Below are 24,967 nucleotides of genomic sequence, written 5' to 3'. Positions count from 1 at the left end.
TGGTCACAATATGGCGGGAATGGCTTCAAGTACCACATTCTCCTTTGATTGATTCAAAGGCAGGAAGCAGGGTTGCAGGCAGGGTAGGAAAGGACTTAGTCGTCAGAACATCTTTTTCATTGCAGATGTCCTTTTTACAGTTGATTGATCAGAGCTGGCACATTTGGCCACATCTTGCTGTAAAGGCTTAGGGAATAGAGTTTCTGCTGTTCTCAGCCTCTGCATTAATAAGGGAGAAAGGGGCTGGGGATGGCTTCTGGGAGGTCAACAATATAACATGACTACTCCATCACTATTAAAAATTATGTATATCAATCTTTGACTGCATCTCTGATTATTTCCTTAATATAGAGTCTTGAATAGGAATTTCTAGGTAAATAATCATGAGGATATCTTGAGTATCGGAGGCAAAGGTTGCAGTGAGCTGAGATCTTGCCACTACACTCCAGCCTGGGCCATGGAGCCACACCCTGTCTCAAAAAGAATAGTAAATAAAGTCTCAATTATTTATCATGGCATATAGGGTCATAGGGTCCTCTACAATCAGTCCCTCCCTCTGCTGGGTCATGCCAAATTACATATCATCTTTTGCTTGATCTGCCATCCTCCAGTCAACCCCACACCCCACCCCAGCTTCCCTGGCCACTGTCAGCTCCTTGTCTTTCAGAACCCAGGTTACAAACCTTTTCTTCCAGGAAACTTGCAGGCAAATTTCTCTTCTAGGAAACTTGCAGGCAAATTCTTACTGCACCCTTTGTTACATCATAGCACATGATGTGCTTCACTATTACTGCCCTTTCTACACTGTATTGCAATCATTCTTCTACTGCCCCAATTAGACTATGAATTCCCTTCAATGGCAGATAAATTTTATCTTTATCGCCAGTACCTGGCACAGTGCTGATTATCAGTATCTGTCAAATGAATAAATTAATGATTTTGACTTCTACAGTACCTTTTGAGATTGACTCCTACCTCCACTGCTACTCTCAAAGTTCAGGCCCTTTCTTCTGTCTCTATTCCCTCACGTGTCCTTCTGCCTCTAGCTTATTAACCCACCTAACGAAACCCAAATTATTTCTAAAGCGCAGTTCCTATCATGTCCTGCTTACCTTCAGAAACTGCTATTGCTGTTAGCCCTTGGCTTTTTTTTCTTTTTTAAAGAGACAAGGTCTCACTCTGTCACCTAAGCTGGAATGCAGTAGTGTGATCATAGCTCATTGTAACCTCAAACTCCTAGGTTCAAACAATTCTCCCACCTCAGCCTCCCAAGTAGCTAGAACTACAGGCACATGCCACTGCTAATGATACCTGGCTAATCTTTTTGTCTGTTTGATTGTATTTTTGTAGAGACAGGGTCTTGTTATGTTGCCATGCTGGTTTTAAACTCCTGGCCTCAAGCAATCCTACTGCCTTAGCCTCCCAAAATGCTGAGATTACAGGCATGAGTCACAGCACCCTTCCTGAATCTTGCCTCATTTTCCAGCAGTTCATAGCAACCTACTAATTTTCCAAAGACAGCTCAGCTCCACCCTAATGACCAAACCACCTGGGACATGGGGCAGGCAGTACCCAACCAGCCTCCACTCGAACTTCTGTTCACCATCTAATGAAGCTTATTAGCACTAGACAGCCTTCTATATCTAGGATCTGCGGTATTAGATATGATGGTATTGGAGATAGCTACAGGATTCCCATATTGTCCAGAGTCACTGCCATCCCCATTTTGACTTCATGGAAGACTCCATTTCATCACTCCACTCTGCAGCAGTGGCATACTGAGAGCTAGGGGAGGGAAGTAATGGTACTACAAGGTGGGGAGGGGATCCATTGTCTATAGAGAATTTTAAAACAATACAATTGACTTTTAGTCAATTTGCTTTTTATCATCATCAAGCACCAGCAATCCTAAACAATGTCAGAATAATATTTATATATTCTCTCCCATCAGGATGGACTGGTCCCACCACCAGTATCTGTTGGTGTGCCATGGCTACTTAGGCATCACTGCCTTTTGAAACCTTTTACCCACCCCAAAATAAATTAATCACCTCTTCCTAAACCCTTAATGCACACTTAAGTCTCCGACAAGACCACAGGCACATTAAGGAGAGCATGTCTTTCTTTCACCCTTAGTACACATTCACGAACACATATTCTTCATTTGCCTCAGCTTCCCAGTAAGGTCCTTGGTGAGTGAAATGTGCTAAGTCCCAGTTACTCTATATTGTTAGAAGAAAGTATCATGCCTTACACTCAATTCTTAGACCAGACTAAATACATATAGAATATAATTTGAATTCCAAAGGCTGGTATTCACAGAACACTGTAATCTAGACATAATTCTTATGCAGACTACTAAATCTTATACTCTATTTATACCAAACTATTTATACTTGGTATTATTTCTGCCTATAACTTGTACGTCCTTTCGTTTTCCAGTACTTTGTGTCTGATTTACCTAACTGCTACGCCCCAGAAGGAAATTTAAACACTCAGTTTTGTTTTCATGCTGCAGATGCAACAGACACCTAATTCTAATGAATAAAACTAGTGACAGCTAATATATAAAAGCATAGAATACATTTTTATTATATATTTTATTTTTTAAAAAATTATTTTCATAGAATACATTTTCACATTAGAGATTCCCATAGTGTGAAAATAACAATTTATTACTTATAGTTTTATATTTGTGGACAGACTGTTTTAGAACAAGTAGAACACATTTGAGAATTAAGTCTCAATTTAGAATTTGTAATATTTTGCTATGTCTACAAGGGGAACTTTGCCCTTAAATGGAACTTCTCTATATTCAGAAGCACTACAAGCTTTTCTTCCTAGGATTTAGAAATTTATGAGATACCAGTATTTCCAAATTTTAAAATTTCCCTAGTATATGTATCCATCAGTAGGTGGTACCTACTGAATAGAGAGGGAAGTTTTCAAAAATTAAACACTGTCTAATTTTCTGCAAAGTTTTTATTCATGAATTAATGGTATTTCCCTTTGTCCATTATTTCCAAGGCAAAAAAGAAGTTTGATCATATATTAATAGTAATAAAGCTGGATTCTCTTTAAGAGATTGATAAATTAGAAGGCAAAAGCTCATATATCATGTTTAGTCATACTGTGAGTCTTATGAGAAGCTGGGAGGCAACCCTATTTACTCACCAGAATACAGAACTCAGTCTCACAATTTCTTAGACATAATTCTTCTCAAACCTTTTCCTCAAAGATTAAGAGAAGAAGCCTGTCCACCAATAGACTTATGTTATTTCTACCTTACTGTGAGCTGAATGACATGACAAAGCAGAGGCAAAGAGGCATATATCAATTCTTCAAAGTATGAAGTCAAAAAGGTCAGAGCTTCCACAGCATGGCAACAGCTTTGCAGATGCCCACATCGTGATAGTTGAAATAGCAAAGCCCAGCAAAGGTTAAAGCTGAAAGTGCCAAAAGCCCTGCCTTGGCAGCTTTCTGCGAGGCATCCCCATGAACATAGTCAGTAACAACTTGTCCAAGGCCCCTAAAGAAAAAGAAAACATCACAACATCAATGAAAAACCACAGTGAAATTAGAAGACTATACAGATAACTTGGCTACAAAAAAAATAATCTGTCAAGTTCAAATGCAGTGTCTTCCTCTGCCACTCCACAGCACTGTTTGCTTCTTTAGGGGATTCTGTACAGCCTTCTTTTTTTTTTCTCAGTCAGTTGATTTCTAGTGACTTTTTTTTGTTGTTGTTTTTAGAGACAAGGTCTTACTCTGTTGCCCACACTGCAGCCTCGAACTCCTGAGCTCAAGTAATCCACTCGCCTCAGCCTCCCAAGTAGCTGGGACTACGGGAACATGCCTCCATGCCCAGCTAATTGTTTTTTCTTTCTTTTTTTGAGACAGAGTCTTGCTCTGTCGTCCAGGCTAGAGTGCAGTGGCGTGATCTTGGCTCACTGCAACCTCTGCCTCCTGGGTTCAAGAAATTCTCCTGCCTCAGCCTCCTGAGTAGCTGGGATTATAGGCACCTGCCACCATGCCCAGCTAATTTTTGTATTTTTAGTAGAGATGGGGTTTCACCATGGTGGCCAGCCTGGTCTCAAACTCCTGACCTCAGGTGATCCGCCCACCTCAGCCTCCCAAAGTGCTGGGATTACAGGCATGAGCCACACCTGGCCTGTTTTTCATGTCTTTAGAGATGCAGTCTCACTATGATGCCCAGGCTGGTCTTGAACTCTTGGCTGGAAGTGATCCTCTCGCCTCAATAACTAAAAATAACTAAAACCCTACAGCATTTTTAGTTGATTCAAAAAGAATTTATTAAGTAGCTACTATGCACCAGAATCTGTCAAAAATGTTGGGGGTATAGTGAGACAGCATCCCTGCCTTTATGGAACAAATATACTAGTGAATGAGAAAGAAAAAGTAAATATATCTGCACTATGAAGAGACATTTTAGAAAGGAAGACGTGAATGAGTGAGAACTTCCAAACAAAAGTGGCATCTCTAATGAATAGTAAGATGGCTGGAGCACATGCTAAAGCAGAGATCAGAGGAAGGTAGAGGCTGGTTGCATAGGATCTTGAAGGTCATGATACAGAATCTGAATTTTATATGAAATATAATAGGAAACCACTGATAGGTTTTAAGCAGGGAGTGCCCTAGGTAAGGTGTGACCTAATTTTGCTATTTTTATAACAGTTTTATTGAAATGTAAGTCACACACCATAAAAATTTCACCCTTTTTAGTATATAATCCAGTGGTTTTTAGTATATTGAGTCGTACAATCATCATTATTTAATTCCAGAACATTCTCATCACCCCAAAAAGAAACCCTCTATCTATTACCCCACTACCTAACTACAAATTTACTTTCTGTCTCTATGGATTTGCCTATTCTGGACATTTCATGTAAAAGAAGTCATACAATATATGGCCTTTGTGTCAACTTAGCATAATGTTTTCAATGTTCATCCATGTCATAGCATATATCAATAGAGCATTCCTTTGAATGGCTGAATGATATTTTATTACATGAATACACCATAATTTGTTTAGCTATTCATACACTGAAAGACATTTGGATTGTTTCCACTCTTTGGTTATTATAAATAATGCTGCTGGGCCAGGCATGGTGGCTCATGCCTGTAATCCCAGTGCTTTGGAAGGCTGAGGCAGGATCATCTGAGGTTGGCCAACATGGTGAAACCCCGTCTCTGCTAAAAATACAAAATTAGCCAGGTGTAGTGGCACACACCTATAATCCCAGCTACTCAGGAGACTGAGGTAGGAGAGTCACTTGGGCCTGGGAGGCGGAGGTTGCAGTGAGCTTTGATTGTGCCATTGCACTCCAGCCTGGGAAAAAAGAGTGAAACTCTGTCTCAAAAAAAAAAAATGCTATGATCATTCCTGTACAAGTTTTTTGTGTGGACACGTTTTCAATTCTCTTGGGTATACACCTAAAAGCAGATCGCCAAATGGCATGGTAACTCTAAGGTTAACTTTACTGTAACTGCCAGAATGTTTTCCAAAGTGATGAAACATTTTACATTCCCAACAGAACCACAAGGGTTCCAATTTCTCCAAGTTCTCAGCAACACTTCTAACCATCTATCTTTCATTACAGCCATCCTAATGGGGTATGAGGTGGTATCTCACTGTGGTTTTGATTTGCATTTCTCTAATGACAAATTAGGCTGAGCAATATCTCACGTGCTTATTGGCTATTTGTATATCTACTTTGGAGAAATATAATTTTACATTTCAAAAAGGTCACTATGGCTGTAGTGTGGTGAATGAACAGTATGGGGAGGGGGGACCAGAGCAACAATTGAAACAGGAAACTAGTTAGAAGGCAACTGAAGTAGCCTAGGTGAGACTGTTGGCTTAACCTAGGCTGGTGACAGGGTGTAAAGTGACAATTCATAGTATTTTTTTTTTTTTAATAATGTCTATTTTTTTTTCTTTTACTTTAACATCTGGGATACATGTGCTGAACGTGCAGGTTTGTTACAAAGGTATAGAAGTGCCATTGTGGTTTGCTGCATCTATCAACCCATCATCTATGTGTTAAGCTCTACATGCATTAGGTATTTGTCCTAATGCTCTCCTTTGTCTTCCCCCACCCCACCCCTGATTCAGATTTTTTCTTTCTTTCTTTTTGAAACAGAGTCTTCCTCTGTCACCCAGGCTGGAGTGCAATAGCGTGATCTTGGCTCACTACAACCTCCATCTCCTGGATTCAAGCGATTCTTCTGCCTCAGTCTCCCAAGTAGCTGGGACTACAGGCACGCGCCACCACACCTGGCTAATTTTTGTATTATTAGTAGAGACGAAGTCTCACCATATTGGCCAGGCTGGTCTTGAACTCCTGACCTTGTGATCTACCCACTCTGGCCTCCCAAAGTGCTGGGATTACAGGTGTGAGCCACTGCTCCCAGCCGATTCAGATTATGTTTTAAAGAAAGAACTAACAGAGCTGATGGAATAGATGCGGAGTAAGAACAAAAAGAAATATCTAGAATGACTCCTAAAAATTTTAGCTTGAGCCCAGCTTTAACTGAGAAGGGGGTTTTAAAGGAGAAATCAAGGGTGATTTGGGGGGAAAAAAAGAGTGATTTGGCCAATGTTAGATATGGGATAACTAACAGACATCCAAGTGGATGTCACTTAGACAATTAGATAAACAAGTCTGTAACTCAGAAAAACAGGTCAAATCTGAGCTCACCTAGAAAAAGGGTAGAAGATGGAGAAATTAAGAAGGCCATGACTCAGCCCTGGAGATTTTGTCATCCCAAGGTCAGACAAGAGGAGAAAGATCTGGCAGAGGAGACTTCTATGCATATGGAAAGCCAAAGAAAAATGACTTAGGGGGAGAATTGTTAATTGAGTTGAAGGCTGCTGAGACTTTAAGCAAATGAAGGAAAGAGAATAAACAACCAGATTTGGAAAGATGAACACCTTCGGTGCCCTTTGTAAGAATGACCTAAGTTATAAAGTTGGTATAGGACCCCAATTAACACTGAGTGTTGAGGAAGAGGAGCACAATTACAGGCAGCTCCTTCAAGATGGATCACGTTAGAGAAATATTACTCACTGTACTTGTGATCTAATATTTCATATGCAACTACAGTCTTTTATTTGGAAAGGTCTATGTGGTTAAGGGAAAAAAAAAAACTCCACATTGCCATATGTGTACCTATGCAACAATCTTGCATGTTCTTCAAATGTACCCCAAAACCTAAAATGCAATTAAAAAAAAACTAATTTTCCTAACCAGTCCTACAGAACTAGGTAATTAAAACTCCTTTAGGCTGGGTGCGGTGGCTCACACCTGTAATCTGTAATCCCAGCACTTTGGGAGGCCAAGGTGGGTGGATCACTTGAGGTCACAAGTCCAAGACCAGCCTGGCCAACATGGTGAAACCCCATCTCTACTAAAAATACAAAAATTAGCCAGGTGTGCTGGCGTATGCCTGTAATCCCAGCTACTCAGGAAGCTGAGGCATGAGAATTGCTTGAACCGAGGAGGCGGAGGTGGCAGTGAGCCAAGATCACGCTACTACACTCCAGCCTGGGCGAGAGTGAGACTCCATCTCAAAAAAAAAACAAAACATTTAACACTAGCTAGAAAATGATTCTGACAAGTCACTTAACCTCCCTGGGTTGTAGTTTCCACATTTGTAAAATAAAAGAGTTGGTTAAGATGCTCTCCAAAGTACTTCCAGTTTCAACAATCCAAAAGCGCTTCCCTACTCCCCCCAATGACAACACACTGTGCCTGCAAAACTTAAAAGCAATAACTCAAGGAACCCAACTGGTCATTTACCTTCCTTTTAGAAGGTTTATTAATGTAGAAAGTCATACAAACTATATCAGATAAAATAAACAAAAGCTGGGCCAGACGTGGTGGCTCAGGCTGTAATCCCAGCACTTTAGGAGGTTGAAGTGGGTGGATTACTTGAGGTCAGGAATTTGAGACCAGCCTGGACAACATGGTGAAGCCCTGTCTCTACTAAAAATACAAAAATTAGCCGGGTGTGGTGGCATGTGCCTGTAGTCTCAGCTATTCAGGAGGCTGAGGCAGGAGAATTGTAGAGGTTCCAGTGAGCCAAGATCATGCCACTGCACTGCAGCCTAGGCAACAAAGGAGCCCATGTCTCAATAAATAAATAAATAAACACATGCTGGATATTCATTCATTCAGCAAGTATTTACTGAGTGCTATGTGTCAGGTACTAGAGACTAGTTCTAGGCCCTAGAGACACAATAGCAAACAAACGCAGTAAAAATAACAAAATATCCCTCCCACATATATATCTCTTTAAGAGGCAAGGCTATACTATTTAGCGATATACATTTAGGTGATGAAACAAAATGCAAGGAAGCGATTACTATACAAAATAATCAACAGATGATGTAGTATAAATTAGAAGGAATGGCAGGACAGAAACTGCAATTTTGAATAAGTGGTTAGGGAAGGCAATTCTGAGTAAGTGGTTAGGGAAGGCTTTTTTGAGAGAATGACATTCAAGACCTGAAGGAGATGAAGGAACAAGCCAAGTGTATAACTAGAAAAAGAGTTTCAGGCAGAATCAGTAAGAGGAAAGGCCTGAGACTTGGAATGTCCCTGGCATGTTCAAGGAATCTCAAGGAAGCCAGTGTGAATAAGGAAGAGAGCGGCTAAAAATAAGGGAAGAAACAGTAGGCTCAATCATGTAGAGTCTGCAGACCACTCTTAAGAATTCTGACTTTGAGTAACATAAAGAGACAAAAAAGGGTTTTGAGAAGGGGAAAGTCTTGTTCTAACTTACCATTTTAACAGGATCACTGGGTCTACTGTGTTGGGAATGGACACAAAGGGGACCAGTTAGGAGACAACTACTAGAGTCAAGGATAATGACCAAGTTTGGAGCTTACCAGGTTTAGACTTGAACGAAGAGAAAACTGGAAACGTCATTAATTCAGATGGGCAAGAGTACAGGAGGAACAGATTGAGGGAGATCAGAAACTCAGTTTGACAGGCTACATTCAAAATGCTATTTGATATGGAAATCGAATTGAAAGACACCGAATAGACAGATGAATATAATTCCAGGCATATAAATTTTTTATATATATTTTAAAGCTTTCAACAAATTTAGAGCATTTCAATCAACTTCTCCCTCATATATAATACATGGGACAAGCTCACAGCAAACAAACTAAGCAGACAACTGTACTTGAAATTGCTATACTTGCCAGTGACCATGAAGAGTGAGAGTTGCAGCCAGAGAGTAGTCCATCGCAGAGCAAGGATTCAAATAAGCAGCCGGAAGCAGACCCAGGAGCAAGACACTGACAACCCTCTCACTAGTCCAGTGGAGAGATGCAGCCTTGGAACCAGCTACAAAAAGGACCAGATTCATAAAAGTCGACATGGGAAACACACATCTTTCATGTTCAACATATCCATGCAGTAACCCAAACTGACAGACAGTATACATATAGAATATAACTCTGAGTACAAAGAAAGTAAAATATTAAAATAGTAGTTGAGAGAGAGGCTATCTCTGTTTTTTGAAGTCTTTTAGCACAAGGGTATCTTAATGCCTACATATTGATTAGAAGACAGATTCAAGAAGATGGATAAAATATTGCTACAGAATTAAGCCAGTCAGCTAGGCATGGTGGCTCACACCTGTAATCCTAGCACTTTGGGAGGCCGAGGTGGGCAGATCATGAGGTCAGGAGTTCGAGACCAGCCTGACCAACATAGCGAAATCCTGTCTCTACTAAAAATACAAAAATTAGCCAGGTATGGTGGCGCACACCTGTAATCCCAGCTACTCAGGAGGCTGAGGCAGGCGAATTGCTTGAACCCAGGAGGCGGAGGTTATAGTGAGCCAAGATCACGCTGCTGCACTCCAGCCTGGGTGACAGAGTGAGATTCCATCTCAAAAAAAAAAGAAGTAAGCCAGTCTTGGTTCAGTGAAGTGGACAGATACCTTATGAATGTAAGTCAGTGAGTCAGTGGGCCAGGAACAGTGGCTCATGCCTGTAATCCTAGCACTTTGGAAGGCCAAGGTGGGTGGATCACCTGAGGTCAGCTGAGTTCAAGACCAGCTTGGCCACCATGGTAAAACGCCGTCTCTTCTAAAAATACAAAAATTAGCATGGTGGTGGGCACCTGTAATGCCAGCTACTCAGGAGGCTGAGGCAGGAGAACTGCTTGAACGTGGGAGGTGGAGATTGCAGTGAGCCGAGATCGCACCACTGCACTCTAGCCTGGGTGACAGAGTGAGACTCCTCTCAAAAAAAAAAAAAATTTTTTTTAAAGACTTAGGCTAGAAGGTCCTCTATGATTATAAATGGCATCATTCAACCATAATGGCACTGTCTGCCCAAAGGTGTGTAAACAGGGTCTTCATTTGACAGCACTGGACACAAGAGTTCCCCTACATTTAGGAAGTCCTGCTAAAAGCATGACAATTAGTCCAGGTAAAGATGGCTAGAGCCCAGAAAGCAGCGGCGATGGAGAGAACATACAATGGTGACTCGGTGACAAGTGAATGTGCTGCACTCCACACCATTCTGGGGTAGGCTGGTCCTGAAGAAATGCCGAAATATGAGCAGGTCTGACCACTGAAGTTCGCAGCAACAGAGCTGAGGAAAGAGTCATTAGGATGATAATAAGAACCTCTCCTTTAACAGGACTGACAAACTTTCTAAATGACCACAGGCAAGCTACTTAACCCTAAATATGGGGATAACACCTCATTTGTAAAATGAAGATAGCATCTATTTCACTGGAGTTACTGTGAAGTTAGACTAGGGAATGAACATCTGTATGTTCCCTACTTTATTTAATGACATTTCAGGCATTCTTTAACCTAACTCAGTAATCTGGAGTCATGAGAGACTTTTCCCCTAAATTCATTTGCCAAATCCTATTGGCATATCTCTTTAACATTTCTTGAGACAATCTTCTTTGTGCTACTTTCCTAGTTCAGGACCTCGTCTTGCCTGGACTACTATGACAATGTTTTCCTCATCAGAACGAAAGCTCTTTGAGGACAGGAACTACGTTTTCTTCACATTTGTATCCTAGCATTACTACAGTGCCTGCGGTAACACAAATGCCCAGGTTAAATGATTTTCGAACGGATCCCCCTCCACTCCCACACACAAAAACACCAACTCCTGGGGAAATGCGCAAGATCCTAACCTTCTTTCCCGATTCAGGGTGGGAGCGAGAGGGGAGCATTCTAGGGACAGTGAACGGGAAGAAAACAGAACTCCTATGTGGATTAGTCTCATCACACTGCAACTTCCAGAGGGAGCGCTTTCTGATTATTCCGTCAACTCGTCAGCTCACAGCAAGTGAAATACACGTTAGGGTAAACATCTGGACCCCTAGACTACAGCAGTCATTGCTGGGATTTCGGGATTCTCTTCTCCTCAAGAGATCTCCCACCTGGCAGATGAGTCCTCACCTCCATCCCCTTCCCTGGCTGGAAGCTGCGCTAAGCACCTCAGGGTGCGAAGAACCCTCACCTCGGCCTCCTTGGGCACCGCAAAGAGCACTCAGTCTCCAGAGAACCGCCATCTCGTTCCGGAGGGCTCAAGGTCATCCACCAACCCGGAAGCAATTAGGCGACAACTCCCGCCCACGACGACGAAAGAAAACAGGGAGGAGGAAAATGCTAGGCGAACCGGAAGTCGAGAGGCTGGGTGAACAGGAAGTCAAGAGGCGGTGTACTCCAGTCGCGCATGCGCAAACACGGTTGTCGGAAGGTGCGGGGCCTGAGGCGGACGATGGCGGAGCTGGGTGAAGCCGATGAAGCGGAATTGCAACGCTTGGTGGCTGCCGAACAGCAGAAGGCGCAGTTTACCGCACAGGTGCGGGAACGGGGAGGGTGAAGGGAAAGGAAAGTGAAATGCTGGTCCTGGGCACGCTCGGAGGTCTGTACACTGGCGGCTCAGTGAAGCAACCTGGTTCTCGATCCCGGCTGCATCCCACTCTTCTCACAAAAGACAAATCGTGGCCCTCCTGTCCCTGGTGACCGGTATTGCTCGGGTGCCGGCTATGTAAGCACAGCGTGGAGAAAAGAGGTGTAGAGCAGGGAAGAAAATTTGGGCGACGCAAGGGTACGGGAGCCTAGTTAGCCGGCGACATGACTAGACTGGCATTTGGAAGATCTGGGTTCTCATCCTCCCTCTGCTCCTTGCAGGCCACGTGCCCATAGAAAAGATACCCATCTACTGTGGGTTTTGGTTTCACCGTCACCCCACTGCCTCACTGGATTGTGAGGATCATATGCGACGATGTATTTGAAAACGATGGAGCACTAGAACATTATTGGAGAAAGGCGGACTCTGAAGTAGTCACTGTAGACTATGAATTTAGAACAAGGGTTTGGAGCCCCTCGGGCATGGTTTTAACCTGGCCTGGCTCTTTGCTGGCTACATGACCTTGGACTACATAATCACGCCTCTTAAATGGGAGGTGATGACAGCTATCCTTGAGGACGTTAGAGAGAACTGACTTCTTAGTACCCAGCCTCACAAATAGTAAGCTTTTGGTAAAATGGTTATTTTCTCCCTTTTGGGTGGGAGGAGGAGGGTGGGAGGAGGATAAGCAGCAAGAACCCTGGCGAGAAATCTTTGGGTCCTGAACATTCTAATGAAAGTGCACGTAATTTCTGTGCCAGTATGTGCATTTTTGAGGGAGTGGATCCATAACCCCAGAAGGTTAGTGGAAGAATTACCTTCTCTAGGGGACAGGTTTGGAACGAGATGAATCCAATAGTCTGGGGAAATGAATTGGTTCCCTAGTTTGTTCACACTGGTGCTAGCTGCTTTGGGGAATATAAAAGGTTATTAGTCCTATCTGAGAATGTACAATCTGTAGGGATGAGGATCTACATCAATATTGGTGACTACTTAGGAAATGAAAAAAGAGAAGAGCTCAAAGTGACTCCGTGGTTGATTTAAAGAATAGTTTGTCAGGCGTCAAAAAGTAATAAGTTAATAAACAGTTAGGCCTATCTGCAGAGCCCAATGGTTATTTTCTTTCCTCTTAGGTGCATCATTTCATGGAACTATGTTGGGATAAGTGTGTGGAGAAGCCAGGGAATCGACTAGATTCTCGCACTGAAAACTGTCTCTCCAGCTGTGTAGACCGCTTCATTGACACCACTCTTGCCATCACCAGTCGGTTTGCCCAGATTGTACAGAAAGGAGGGCAGTAGGCCATCCCCCGGGAGAATGACAGAAGCAAAGGACTTGTTATTAAGCAGACTGAAGGGCCAGTGGGGGAAGGTTGTCAGCCCATTGTGAGATCAGCATCAGGCTGTTATCAAGTCTGTTGGTGCTAAAAAGTAAAAGATGAAATGTTCAGAGTGAAATTTATTTATTTGGAATTCAGAAATTCCAGGCTATATCACATCAGTTATTCAATAAATGTGAATTCTCCAACTATTCTTTTAATCCCATTTTAGAATATAGAGATCTCTGATTGGCAGGAACACTAGAAATAAATGTTCCATGGCCAGTAGTGCAAATGGGGGATTGTAGGTTTTGAAAAGCCACCCTAAGCCATATTAAGGGGGTTGGAAGAACCATCAAATCCTAAGGCATAGAAAATTTGGGGTTGAGAAAGATGAAGAACAAAAAACAGCTTTATTGCTTATACATGACCAAGAAAAGATTAACATGGCAAAAAAAAAAAAAAAGAAAAGAAAAAGGCAAGATGTGTATTCCTTGCTAGCATGGGAGGAAGGGAAGGTCAGGAACCAAATAGAGCCAATTTCCTGGAGATGGCCTGTTCTGTTGGCCCATTTTCCTGAATCCGTGCTTAAAATCAGTACTTTCAGAGCACAGAAACAACGCATGCTAAAAAATATATGGCCAAAGCTCCTTCTAACAAAGATTGAACTTGCTCCAGGAACAAAATAATTGTTTTAGATTAAGAGGTAGTAATTATAGACTATTCCCCTCCCTTTAGACCCCCACTAATCCCAAAAATAAAAATACACACAATGGAACATTGACAATTGAGTACCAAAGTATTAAAATTTCAAATAAATATCCGAAAAGGTAGCACCTGCTCATAATTAAGGGATAGGGCACCTCTGTCCAATCATGTATTTTAAGACCAAGCACTTTATTAGAAATCTGTCCCGTAAAGAGAACAAATGTAGTAGTTAGAACTAAAAATACCACCTCATGGAATGTCATCATAGTTATATCTACTGCTGGTGTCTTATACTGTCATGCTACCGTGAATTAACTCTGTATTACACATCAGGAAAGTAAGGCCAGGAAGGTGAATTTACCTGCTTTGGGCCTCCTCATAACAAATTAGTGGCAGAACCAAAATCAAAAGTCTGAGTTTTCAAGCTTTTTACTCAGCCCATTAAGTGACAATCAGGAAAAAATAACAATGTCACTTAATCTTTCTTCCCATAGTGAAAAAATGCACTTGTGTTCTGCGAGCCTTCTTTCGGTGACATTTTGGCTTCTTAAGAATTAACATACTAAGGATCACAGTATAGCGAAGGGAAATAACGTGGTCTCTGCTTGGTGCTTTAATCCAAAAGCAGACTGGGAAGAAGTGGGTATGTCCCTGAGAAGCCTGTTTCATTTTGGAAATAATTCAACTTAGTTTCAGGGAAAACCTAAAGTTCATTAACAAGATAACATTTAAATGGCAGTTGCTGCCCTGAATCCAGAGTACCATTAGACAACATGACTATTTCCTAATTCTTCCCCATGTGGTAAAGGATTATCTATGACAACTGAAGAAATCATTTGAACACAAGTCCATTTAGGCAAATATACAGCAATGGAGCTAGAAAACCATTTACTATCCAATTACAATGTTTAGGGGTATATACTAAGTACAGCTGTAGGCCCCGTCCAGCAGGGAAATTTGAGGAAACTGTAGTCCCTTCTAATAAGTTGTCTATGGATGTTACCATGAAAGGAAAATGTTTGTTCTTAGGCCCATTTCCTGATTAAGTAAACTGGACCATACCTGTAGGGTCAAAATACAGAAGGATCAAAGCACCAAGGCTAAAGACAAGTCAGTTGTGATACCTGCTATATAAACAAAGAGCAATATAGTGTTGCCTTGTCATACCATCCTACACAGCATTAGTTCCAATCCACCTCTTGATCCCAGCCCTTGACTTCCCCAAATTCAATATTCCAATTGGTGTACCCAGGTTACCACTGGATCCAGCTTTCTGGGTCCTTTAATTTGCTGTATATGTGCTCTATACTAAATGTAATTAACTGCAAAAAATAATCTCTTCAAGAAACCTTCATAACAAAATACCAGATTCCCTTTTAACAAGAAAAGGGGATCAAGCTTAATGCCAAACTAGAAGACAAGAAGTCTGTCGGAACATACAGATGGCACAAGACAGCTCTGACCTCTGGCCCCCGTGCTGAACAAGAGTCACTTGCAAAACCACAAGGAGTAAGAACTGTAAATATCCACAGTCATGTGGAAAACAAAAATGTTTCCCATTTAGTCATCCTCTGAGCTCTCAGCAGACCTTTCATCTGTAGCCACTTTCCAATTTGTGCGTTTGTTTGTCCTCTCTTGTATTTCATTGTTGGCTACAGGGGTATGGACTTTTTTCTCTCTCTTTTTCCTTTTGGTTTTCTTAGTGTCTCTTTCCTCACTTTCCTCAGAACTGCTGGATGCTGAATCATCTGAATGGGAAGTGTTACTTTCTGCCTCTAAGAATAAAGCAGGTTTTTTAAGAGACTTTTTCCTGGATTTTTTCTTGCGCTTATGTGGTTGTTTCTTCTGCCTTGTACTGGAAGCCCCAGTTTCTTCTGAGAGCTCGCTCGAGGAATCTGCTGTCATATCCATGGCTTCCTTTTTGCTTTTCTTCTGTTTTTTGTGTGACCTTTTTTTCTGCTTTTTTTTGTGGGATTTCTTTGACTTCTTGTGTTTGCGGGATTCATGGGTAGATGATTTTACCTGGGGAGATGTTTTTTTCCCATTGGTAATATCTTGCTGATCACTACTAATAAAAAAGTAAAAAAGAGAAGCTTTTATATAAAAAAGGAAAAGTACATATTTTAATATTTTGCATTCTAGATTAAAATTGAAGTTAACATCTGAATTTTAAATCAGCACTTTAACATATACTTTAACACTTTAATATTCTGATTGAGTTTTTGTTTCCTCATCTTTAAAATGGAGATAAAAATTCTAAGCTGCCATACTGAGTTACTGTATGGAATACTATATATAAAAATCAAAATGCTTACAGACATGCCAAACATCAACCAGAGAATGGCAAAACAGGGGTCACATCCTGACTAAATCACCTATTGTTTCTCTAGCTTCATTTTCTGTCTTTTTTTTTTTAAAGACGGGGTTTCACCATGTTGGTCAGGCTGGTCTTGAACTCCCGACCTCAGGTGATCCGCCTGCCTTGGCCTTCAAAGTGCTTGGATTACAGGCGTGAGCCACCACGCCCGGCCTCTCTAGCTACATTTTCAATGGGAAGTATAATCTTTGTAAAAGTTAGGAAATCAATTTCTAGTACAGATTTTGTACCATCTTAGTTTCTTTTATTAAGCCTATTTTCCTTACCTGTCTGTTTCAAATTCTTCAGGGTATAACTCTTTATAACCACTGTGACCCCATCTGTAATATGACACATTACATGTATTGTTAAAGCAATGCATACATTCTTGGAAATTAAATCAAAATTAGACTCTGGAGTACATGCATACACAGACACACAAAATAGAGAAAACAGAGATATGGTAGAACCAAGTCCGCATTATAGCTCAGTAACAGCTATATTTCCTGTACTGTACACTATCATTTCAGACACACATTGTTTTCCTTAAGAAACACTAACGAACTTTTATACTCTGCTCTTTAGCTGTGAAGCACTTTTCCAAAAACACTTCATAATATCATGCTGTCTACAAGGGGACAATTTTTTTTTTTTTTTGAGACGAAGCCTCACTCTGTTGTCCAGGCTAGAATGCAGTGGCACGATCTCACCTCACTGCAATCTCTGCCTCCCGGTTTCAAGTGATTCTCCTGCCTCAGCCTCCTAAGTAGCTGGGACCACAGGTGCACACCACCATGCCTGGCTAATTTTTGTATTTTTGGCAGAAATGGGGTTTTATTATGTTGGCCAGGCTGGTCTCAAACTCCTGACCTTGTGATCCACCCACCTCAGCCTCCCAAAGTGCTGGGATTACAGGCTTGAGCCACCACACCCAGACTTACTTTTATTTATTTATTTTTGAGACAAAGTCTCGCTCTGTCATCAGCGTGGGGTGCAGTGGCATGATCTCAGCTCACTGCAACCTCCACCTCCTGGGTTAAAGCGATTCTCCTGCCTCAGCCTCCCAACTACAGGCACGCACCACCACGCCCACCTAATTTTTATATTTTTAGTAAAGATGGTGTTTCACCATGTTGCCCAGGATGGTATCAATCTCCTGACCTTACGATCCGCCTACCTTGGCCTCCCAAAGTGTTGGGATTACAGGCATGAGCCACCACGCTGGCCTATTTTCTTTTAAATGACAACTTTTTTTTCTTTTTCAGACGGAGCCTGGCTCTGTTGCCAGGCTGGAGTGCAGTGGTGCAATCTTGGTTCACTGCAACCTCTGCCTCCTGGGTTCAAATGATTTTCCTACCTCAGCCTGCCTCAGCCTTCCAAGTAGCTGGGACCATAGCCATGTACCACCATGCCCGGCTAATTTTTGTATTTTTTTTTTTTAGTAGAGATGAGGTTTCACCATGTTGGCCAGGATGGTCTCGATTTCTTGGCCTAATGATCTACCCACCTTGGCTTCCCAAAGTGCTGGGATTATAGGCATGAACCACTGCGCCCAGCCTAAATAACAACTTTATGGAAGTATAATTCACATACCATGGAATTCAAAAAGTGTAGTGCCTCCAGCCCAGGGCAATCACTAATCCACCTTCTGTCTCTATGGAATTGCCTACCCCATAAATGGAATCATACAATTATGTATGGACATAGTACATAAAATAGAATCACACAATATGTGGTCTTGTAACTTGGCTTCTTTCTTCTCAGTTAGCATAATGTTTTCAAGGTTTATCGATGTTATAACAGGTATCTATACTTCATTTTTTTATTGCCAAATAATATTCCATTGTATGGATATACCACATTTTGTTTACCCATTCATCAGCTGATAGACTTTGGATTTCTACTTTTTGGCCATTATTAATAATGCTATGAACATTTGTGTACAAATTTGTGTGGGGACAATTAATTTTGATAAGTACACATTCTCAGGCCAAATACTAATGTTCACAGGAATCACAAACCTGTCTGGCATGTTAGCTTCATAATCATATAACTTCTTGTTCCAGGATTTAGCCTTAAGAAAATCATCTTCCAGTGTCCCAGAAATTTCATTCTTTGGCCTCCAATAGTCTCTTTGACTTTCTTCATCAAAACCGTCACTGCGCATCCGGCTAAAAGAGAAAGCAGAAGAACTTTTAGCTGTAAAAGCAATCTGTGAGTTTACTTTATGGAACATCATGCACAGTGCTGGGAGGCAGATGACTTGAGGTTAGGAGTTCAAGACCAGTGTGTGCAACATGGTGAAACCCTGTCTCTGCTAAAAACACAAAACAAGTAGCCAGGCATGGTGGTGCACGCCTGTAGTCCCAGCTACTTGGGAGGCTGACGCAAGAAAATCACTTGAACCCGGGAGGCAGAGGTTGCACTAAGCCCAGATCACACCATTGCACTCCATCCTGGGAGACAGAGTGAGACTCCATCTCAGGAAAAAAAAAGAAAAAAGAAAAAAATCTGACCATTAGTACCCATCCTATTGCAAAGAATGGATGAAATCAACTCTGGACTGTGTCATGTGATAGTTCATTCACTGATTCTCAACTAGGAGGGTATGCAAAGAGGGAAGCAGAACATAGTCATAGCTAGGGACACTTCAAACCACCCTAGAGATTCTGAAATACACTTCCCTCTCTGCAAACCAGCAACTTCCTATAGAAGGGTCCTAATAACAGTGGGAACAAGGCCTAACCCATGGGAATACTAGAGAAGGAAAAAAGGTGAGAAGCGCTGATCCAGCTTCTGTTCACCATTTCTACTAACTAGCCAGTAAGCTGCTAATCAGTTATCAAAAATTTGTAAGGAGCCAGGTACGGTGGCTCAAGCCTATAATCCTAGCACTTTGAGAAGCCGAGGTGGATGGATCACTTTGAGCTCAGGAGTTTGAGACCATCCTGGCCAACATGGTGAAACATTGTCTTTACTAAAAATATAAAAATTAGCAGGGCATGGTGGCAGGCGCCTGTAATCCCAGCTACTTGGGAGGCTAAGGCGGGAGAATCACCTGAACCTGGGAGGCAGAGGTTGCAGTGAGCTAAGACCACACCATTGCACTCCAACCTGGGTAACAAGAATGAAACTCCATCTCAAAAAATAAAAAATTTGTAAGGGCCTCCTATGTACCAAGCACGGTCTAGCTGGCAGGAATATAACAGCAAATGAGAAAATCGCAAGCCCTGCTCCTGAAGAGTTTAAGTATGTCTTATATATATATCTCTTACACTTACAAGCATATAAGGATGTTCCCAATTACTCAAGCATTCCTAGGCCTCTCCACAGAGAAAAGACAACTAAGTCTGCATAATCCTTCATATTCATACTCAAGGTATTTAAGTAATGTCAAAGGCTGTGAATCTGAAGAGAGTGAATAGATAGGGTGAAGAAAAGTCTGAGGCTGGACAAGTGGCTCATGCTTATAATCCCAACACTGGGAGGCCAAGGTGGGAAGACTGCATGAGCCCAGGGAACACAGCAAAACACCGTCTCTACAAAAAAAATAAAAATAGCTAGGCATAGTGGCATGCAACTGTAGTCCCAGCTACAAGAATAAAAGCCTGAAAGAATGAAAGATTAATAGAGAAAAAAATAACTGATCAACTTAGTGATCATAAGATTCCAGTAGAAAATCTTAAGTTAGAGCTGGGAGCGGTGGCCCACCACTTTGGGAGGCCAAGGTGGGCAGATCACCTGAGGTCAGGAGTTTGAGACCAGCCGGACCAACATGGAGAAACCCTGTCTTTACTAAAAATACAAAAAAATAGCTGGGCGTGGTGGCACATGCCTGTAATCCCAGCTACTCAGGAGGCTGAGGCAGGAGAATCGCTTGAATCTGGGAGACAGAGGTTGCAGTGAGCTGAGATCACACCATTGCACTCCAGCCTGGGCAACAAGAGCGAAACTCTGTCTCAAAAAAAAAACTTAAATTAAAAGCTATCAGGTAAGGTCAGAATCCACAGAATCCTACATATTCATAATTGTTCAGGTAGAATTCTTTTTTTTTTTTTTCGACGGAGTTTCGCTCTTGTTACCCAGGCTGGAGTGCAATGGCACGATCTCGGCTCACCGCAACCTCCGCCTCCTGGGTTCAGGCAATTCTCCTGCCTCAGTCTCCTGAGTAGATGGGATTACAGGCATGCGCCACTATGCCCAGCTAATTTTTTGTATTTTTAGTAGAGACGGGGTTTCACCATGTTGACCAGGATGGTCTCGATCTCTTGACCTCGTGATCCACCCGCCTCGGCCTCCCAAAGTGCTGGGATTACAGGCTTGAGCCACCAGGTAGAATTTTTTAACTTTCTATTGTAAATAAGTACAAAGAGTGGGGCCATATGCATCATAGCCATTATTTTATGCCTGGGTCTAGATTTACGAAAGAGGGAAGGTTTAAGGACTCACAGAACTAAATTCATCTATCCTTAATATACCAAAGTATCTTTAAACAAAAGTTGATATTCTGAAAAAGATGAGAATGATTTAGTTCTCAGAGCTGCAACTTCACCTTGAACTGCTGGGTAGCATTTTCCTTTTGGTCCCCCGGTAAGCATCTTCCATCTGTTTTTCCAGTTCTCTTATTTTCCACATATCTGATTCCTCCTGAATCTAGAGTTTTTGAAAAGGAAAGAAATAAAAATAAGTCACTAAAAATAACTTTACATTACAGAAAAGCAACCAACTGAAAATACAATCTAACTAATTATTGGGCTATAAACAGCTATGATCATGAACCTGGAAAACAAACTTTGGTTTCTCTAGAAAGTGGCTGAACAGTCCAATCCAGTAAATCTCAAATATGTAGAATTCTACTCCAATAGAATTTTTGAACCCCTGTATAGACAAACATCACCTTATCAATTTTGCAATTAAGCTGTGATTAGAAATAATACCACATTTCCAAAATGCAATGTTATTTTAACTGTATCACCTCAAATGAACCTTAAGCAATCTCATGAGGAAAATAAAACAGCTACCATTATTACATTTTATTGCAAAGAAACAAAAGCTCAGAGATTTTACCAAAGTCAAAAAACTAGTAAGGACAGGTCTTTAAACTCCCTAGGCTAAATCTCTTTTCACAACATTATAATTTTTGTCAAAAACAAAATAAAATAAATAGTATGGCTGCTAGAGAATTTCCTGAAAAGCAAAATGTGATTACCCAAAGAACATGAACACACTTTATTTCTAAGTCTTCCTCCATAATTTCATTAGATCTGTCCTAGATTTATCTTTTTTTAGCTACCATATCAAATCTAAGCTTACTATACAACTAGGGGCAGGTTAACATAATTGCATAGGCAGCTTGGGTAACAGTTTTACCCTCACACATAATTTTAAAAATCAGGTGATACGATAGTAATAATATGATCAAACCAAAAGTAGTACAGTTTACTGAAGAAAACTAAACCAGGGACCTTGGCCCAATTTTCATTAAATGTGCTCTGCTAGGTGATTTCATCTACTCTCACAACCTCTTATCATCTACCTCTTATAATCTACCTCTTATCAATAATTCCGAAACCTTTATGTCCAGCCCCAACTTTTCTCCTTTCCTCCAAGCCTGAATTTTCAACTGTCTGGACAGCCTACAAACAGCTCACCATCAACATGTTGAAAACCAAACTAATTACCTTTCCTATCATATTTGTCCCTTTTTTTGTTCTTTATCTCAATTAACAGAATCATCATGATCTACCCGGTCACACAGGTGAACAACAGGAATCTCAATTGTGAAGGTCCACTTACCCTCAGATTTTCTTCCACCTCTGCCACCTATGAGACAGTAAAATAACCCCCTCTTCTTTCTCCTCAGCCCACTCAATGTGATTTTCATAATAAAATGTTCTTTTCTCTAGCTACTTTACTGTAAAAATACAGTATATAATACATGTAACATAAAAAATATGTGTTGGCCAGGTGCAGTGGCTCACACCTGTAATCTCAGCACTTTAGGAGGCCAAGGCGGGCAGATCACCTGATGTCAGGGGTTCAAGACCAACCTGATCAACATGGAGAAACCCTGTCTCTACTAGAAATACAAAATTAGCTGGGCACGGTGGCGCATGCCTGTAATCCCAGCTACTCAGAGGCTGAGGCAGGAGAATCGCTTGAACCCGGGAGGTGGAGGTTGCAGTGAGCTGAGAACATACCATTGCACTCCAGCCTGGGCAATAAGAGCGAAACTCCGTCTCAACAACAACAACAACAACAAAAAAAATACATGTTAATCCACTGTTTATGGTATTGCTATGGCTTTCAGTCAGTAAGTAGTAAGCTATTAGCACTTAAGTTTTGAGGGAGTAACAAGTTATACATGGATTTTTTACTATGCCGGGAGTGGGGAGGGGGTGGTGATGGAAGGAGGTGGATATCCCTAAACCCTGCATTGTTCAATGGCCAACTGAATTAGATTCCATTCTTATCATTATCATTTAATTAGCCACCAAGTTCTTTGGATTTATCCTAAATTCCTCTTCTACATCCCTGCTGTCACTAATTTCATGCAAACGCTCATCATCTCTCGCCTGTAATACTGTAATTACCTCCTAATTAATCTCCCTATTATTTCTCTCCATTTGATTCATTCCCTACCCAGCTGACAAATCACCTTTCTAAAATATAACTATGATCATGCCACACCCTGTTTAAAAACATTTGATGGCTTCTTTATTGCCTAGAGGAAAAAGTCTCAGCTCCAAACATCACAATCCAACTCTAATTACCACTGAGGCCTTATCTTCTGCTACTAATCCCTACATTCCCTACTTTCTGGATACATAAATTTCTTACCATGCCTCAAGTGATTAACGCTCTTTCTCATTGTCTTATTAATGTATGATGCTCTCTATCCAGAATGATCTTTCATACCTGGTAAACTTATACCTATTCAAGAACCAGTTCAAATATAAGCAGCTCAAATACCACTCATTCTGTAAAATCTTTTCTAATTTCCCAGGGTAGATTTTATTATTTCCGCCTTAGTGCTCCAAAGCACTTTGCAAATATCTCTGTTATACATCACTTATCAAACTGTATTATAATTATCTATTTTATTCATAATTTTATTTCCCACTTTGTACAGAAGCCTCCAAAAACTAGATGACAAGAATATTCTTTGTATCTCCCAGTTGTGCCAAAATAATGTTTGGCACACTGTTTGCCTTCAGTAAGTGTTGAGGAATAACTAGGTTGTGCCTCCTACCTTATTGTGAGCATCTGTGTGCCGGATGACATTCCTCAGGAGGACTTTCCCCAGTGGAATCCGGGACATTCTTCAATCTGAAATGAATCAACAAATAATGTTTATTAATACTTTCTTTTATTACTTCATCTTTTCTTAAATTTTATAAAGAAGCATGAGGTAAAGGAAAGATCACTGAAAACTAGAAGTCAGAGATCCTAATAGTTTTCCCTTTACTATTAAGAGGGAAATGCCTGAACACACTAATGTGAGATGAAAGAAGATAATGTACATTAAAGTTCTTTGAAAATGTACAAGACTGCATAAAAATAAATGCTTTCATGAGCACTATTTTATTTAATCCTCATAATAACTCTATTTTTTTTATATGAGGCAAATACCTCCATCCAATTTTGTGGATGAAGTTCCTTTAAAGCTGTAATATCCCAAGCCACACAGTCCCGGGCAAATGATGTAGGTCAATGTCTAGATTAAAAATCAAACCTCCAATCCCAATATTAGTTTTCAATGAAGCAAATACGTAGATTTGAGAGTGTCAGGAACCGCAGATGTCAACAGTAACAGAAACTAATGACTCAAAACATCAAAGGCAAAGATGTCCTAAATTTCTCCATTTGGAGGCATTTTATTTCCTGCTTGGTATGGAAGCTTCCAAAAACTAGATGATAAGAATATTTTCGTGTGTGGCTAGCAGGGCTTTGTGCAACCATCCCAACGCTCACTCACCCCTTGATCCTGAGGAAATCAGGCATCTTGTTAGTGACACGAAGAACCACTCCATTACAAGATCTCCTCCGACCCAGGAAGCCAAGGAGTCAGGGCTCAAAGGCAGCTCTGCAGCTTCACCCGAGTCCTTCGTGAAAACGCAGCCTTCCCACTGGTTATTTTGCCCTCACCTGTGGCCCAGGCCACTGCCGCCCTCAGCCCAGATCCACAGGCAGATTATCTCTCCCGGACCGAAGCCGGATGCTGAGCCGGCGCGAAATTCAGACGGCCGGGTTGACCCGGGCATTCCCCGCTCACGCTCCTCTGGGACGAACCCCGGGAGTAAGTTTCACTCCCCAGAAAAGATGGGAACGCTTTGGGTGGCTACGGCCTTCGGTTGGGCCCCAGGAAGTATCTAGGGGGCCTGAAGCGGGGGTTGAGGTTTCCAAATGGAAGACAGAGGAAATATCCCCATCTTTGTCATCGGGATTCCTGCCCCTCAGCGGCCTCGGAGCTCCCGGTAACCTTCCCTCCAAATGCCCTCCCCACACAAATATACACAAACACACCCATACCGTGCGCCGCAGCCTCGCGTGGCGGGGGGTAAGGGGGGAAGAAGCGATTTGGGAGAAAAAGGAGACTTCCTTTTCAGGCCGGAAGTTGTGCTCCTGAGAAATCTTCCCACCAACAGGCGGCCCAGAG

General features: G+C 41.5%; 3 protein-coding genes across 7 annotated transcripts; 1 reads left to right on the top strand and 2 right to left on the bottom strand.

The window, feature by feature from the left end:
* Positions 1 to 2,568: 2,568 nt before the first annotated feature.
* SDHD (succinate dehydrogenase complex subunit D) lies at positions 2,569 to 11,635 on the bottom strand. 2 transcript variants are annotated; one of them, XM_012470532.2, is made up of 4 exons: positions 11,531 to 11,635; positions 10,523 to 10,639; positions 9,236 to 9,380; positions 2,569 to 3,529 (listed from the first exon to the last, which is right to left on the bottom strand). In XM_012470532.2, exons 1-4 carry the CDS (start codon positions 11,580 to 11,582, stop codon positions 3,364 to 3,366), a joined length of 480 nt encoding a protein of 159 aa, XP_012325955.1. In that variant the 5' UTR covers positions 11,583 to 11,635; the 3' UTR covers positions 2,569 to 3,363. The 2 variants fall into 2 exon arrangements, with proteins under 2 accessions (XP_012325955.1, XP_012325956.1); XM_012470533.2 differs by lacking the exon at positions 9,236 to 9,380 and having other exon boundaries at positions 3,355 to 3,529.
* Positions 11,636 to 11,741: 106 nt separating this feature from the next.
* Positions 11,742 to 13,457, top strand: TIMM8B (translocase of inner mitochondrial membrane 8 homolog B). Its single transcript, XM_012470540.3, has 2 exons — positions 11,742 to 11,875; positions 13,060 to 13,457. The coding sequence occupies exons 1-2, from the start codon at positions 11,747 to 11,749 to the stop codon at positions 13,225 to 13,227; spliced, it is 297 nt and encodes a 98-aa protein (XP_012325963.1). The 5' UTR covers positions 11,742 to 11,746; the 3' UTR covers positions 13,228 to 13,457.
* Positions 13,458 to 13,638: 181 nt separating this feature from the next.
* Positions 13,639 to 24,941, bottom strand: NKAPD1 (NKAP domain containing 1). 4 transcript variants are annotated; one of them, XM_012470539.2, is made up of 6 exons: positions 24,841 to 24,941; positions 23,561 to 23,637; positions 20,861 to 20,961; positions 18,330 to 18,479; positions 16,596 to 16,649; positions 13,639 to 16,017 (listed from the first exon to the last, which is right to left on the bottom strand). In XM_012470539.2, exons 2-6 carry the CDS (start codon positions 23,627 to 23,629, stop codon positions 15,513 to 15,515), a joined length of 879 nt encoding a protein of 292 aa, XP_012325962.1. In that variant the 5' UTR covers positions 23,630 to 23,637; positions 24,841 to 24,941; the 3' UTR covers positions 13,639 to 15,512. The 4 variants fall into 4 exon arrangements, with proteins under 4 accessions (XP_012325962.1, XP_012325960.1, XP_012325959.1 ...); XM_012470537.2 differs by having other exon boundaries at positions 13,639 to 16,020; positions 24,841 to 24,939; XM_012470536.3 differs by having other exon boundaries at positions 13,639 to 16,020; positions 24,287 to 24,902.
* Positions 24,942 to 24,967: the final 26 nt, after the last annotated feature.

This window comes from Aotus nancymaae, unplaced genomic scaffold (assembly GCF_030222135.1).
Source record: "Aotus nancymaae isolate 86718 unplaced genomic scaffold, 86718_ANA_hifiasm-v0.15.2.pri h1tg000012l, whole genome shotgun sequence".
Lineage (NCBI taxonomy): Eukaryota > Metazoa > Chordata > Mammalia > Primates > Aotidae > Aotus > Aotus nancymaae.
This window is presented reverse-complemented; position numbering and strand designations above follow the sequence as displayed.

Excerpts from the sequence above, each read along its gene's own strand:
- TIMM8B (XM_012470540.3), top strand. The coding sequence starts at position 11,747 with ATGCGCAAACACGGTTGTCGGAAGGTGCGGGGCCTGAGGCGGACGATG. Across the intron at positions 11,876-13,059 it reads AGGCGCAGTTTACCGCACAG|GTGCATCATTTCATGGAACT; the intron begins GTGCGGGAACGG and ends CTTTCCTCTTAG.
- SDHD (XM_012470532.2), bottom strand. The coding sequence starts at position 11,582 with ATGGCGGTTCTCTGGAGACTGAGTGCTCTTTGCGGTGCCCAAGGAGGC. Across the intron at positions 10,640-11,530 it reads CGGTGCCCAAGGAGGCCGAG|CTCTGTTGCTGCGAACTTCA; the intron begins GTGAGGGTTCTT and ends CTCTTTCCTCAG. Across the intron at positions 3,530-9,235 it reads CTCACTCTTCATGGTCACTG|GGGCCTTGGACAAGTTGTTA; the intron begins GCAAGTATAGCA and ends CTTTTTCTTTAG.
- NKAPD1 (XM_012470537.2), bottom strand. The coding sequence starts at position 23,629 with ATGTCCCGGATTCCACTGGGGAAAGTCCTCCTGAGGAATGTCATCCGG. Across the intron at positions 18,480-20,860 it reads ATGCTACCCAGCAGTTCAAG|CCGGATGCGCAGTGACGGTT; the intron begins GTGAAGTTGCAG and ends TTTCTCTTTTAG. Across the intron at positions 16,021-16,595 it reads GAAGAATTTGAAACAGACAG|TAGTGATCAGCAAGATATTA; the intron begins GTAAGGAAAATA and ends CTTTTTTATTAG.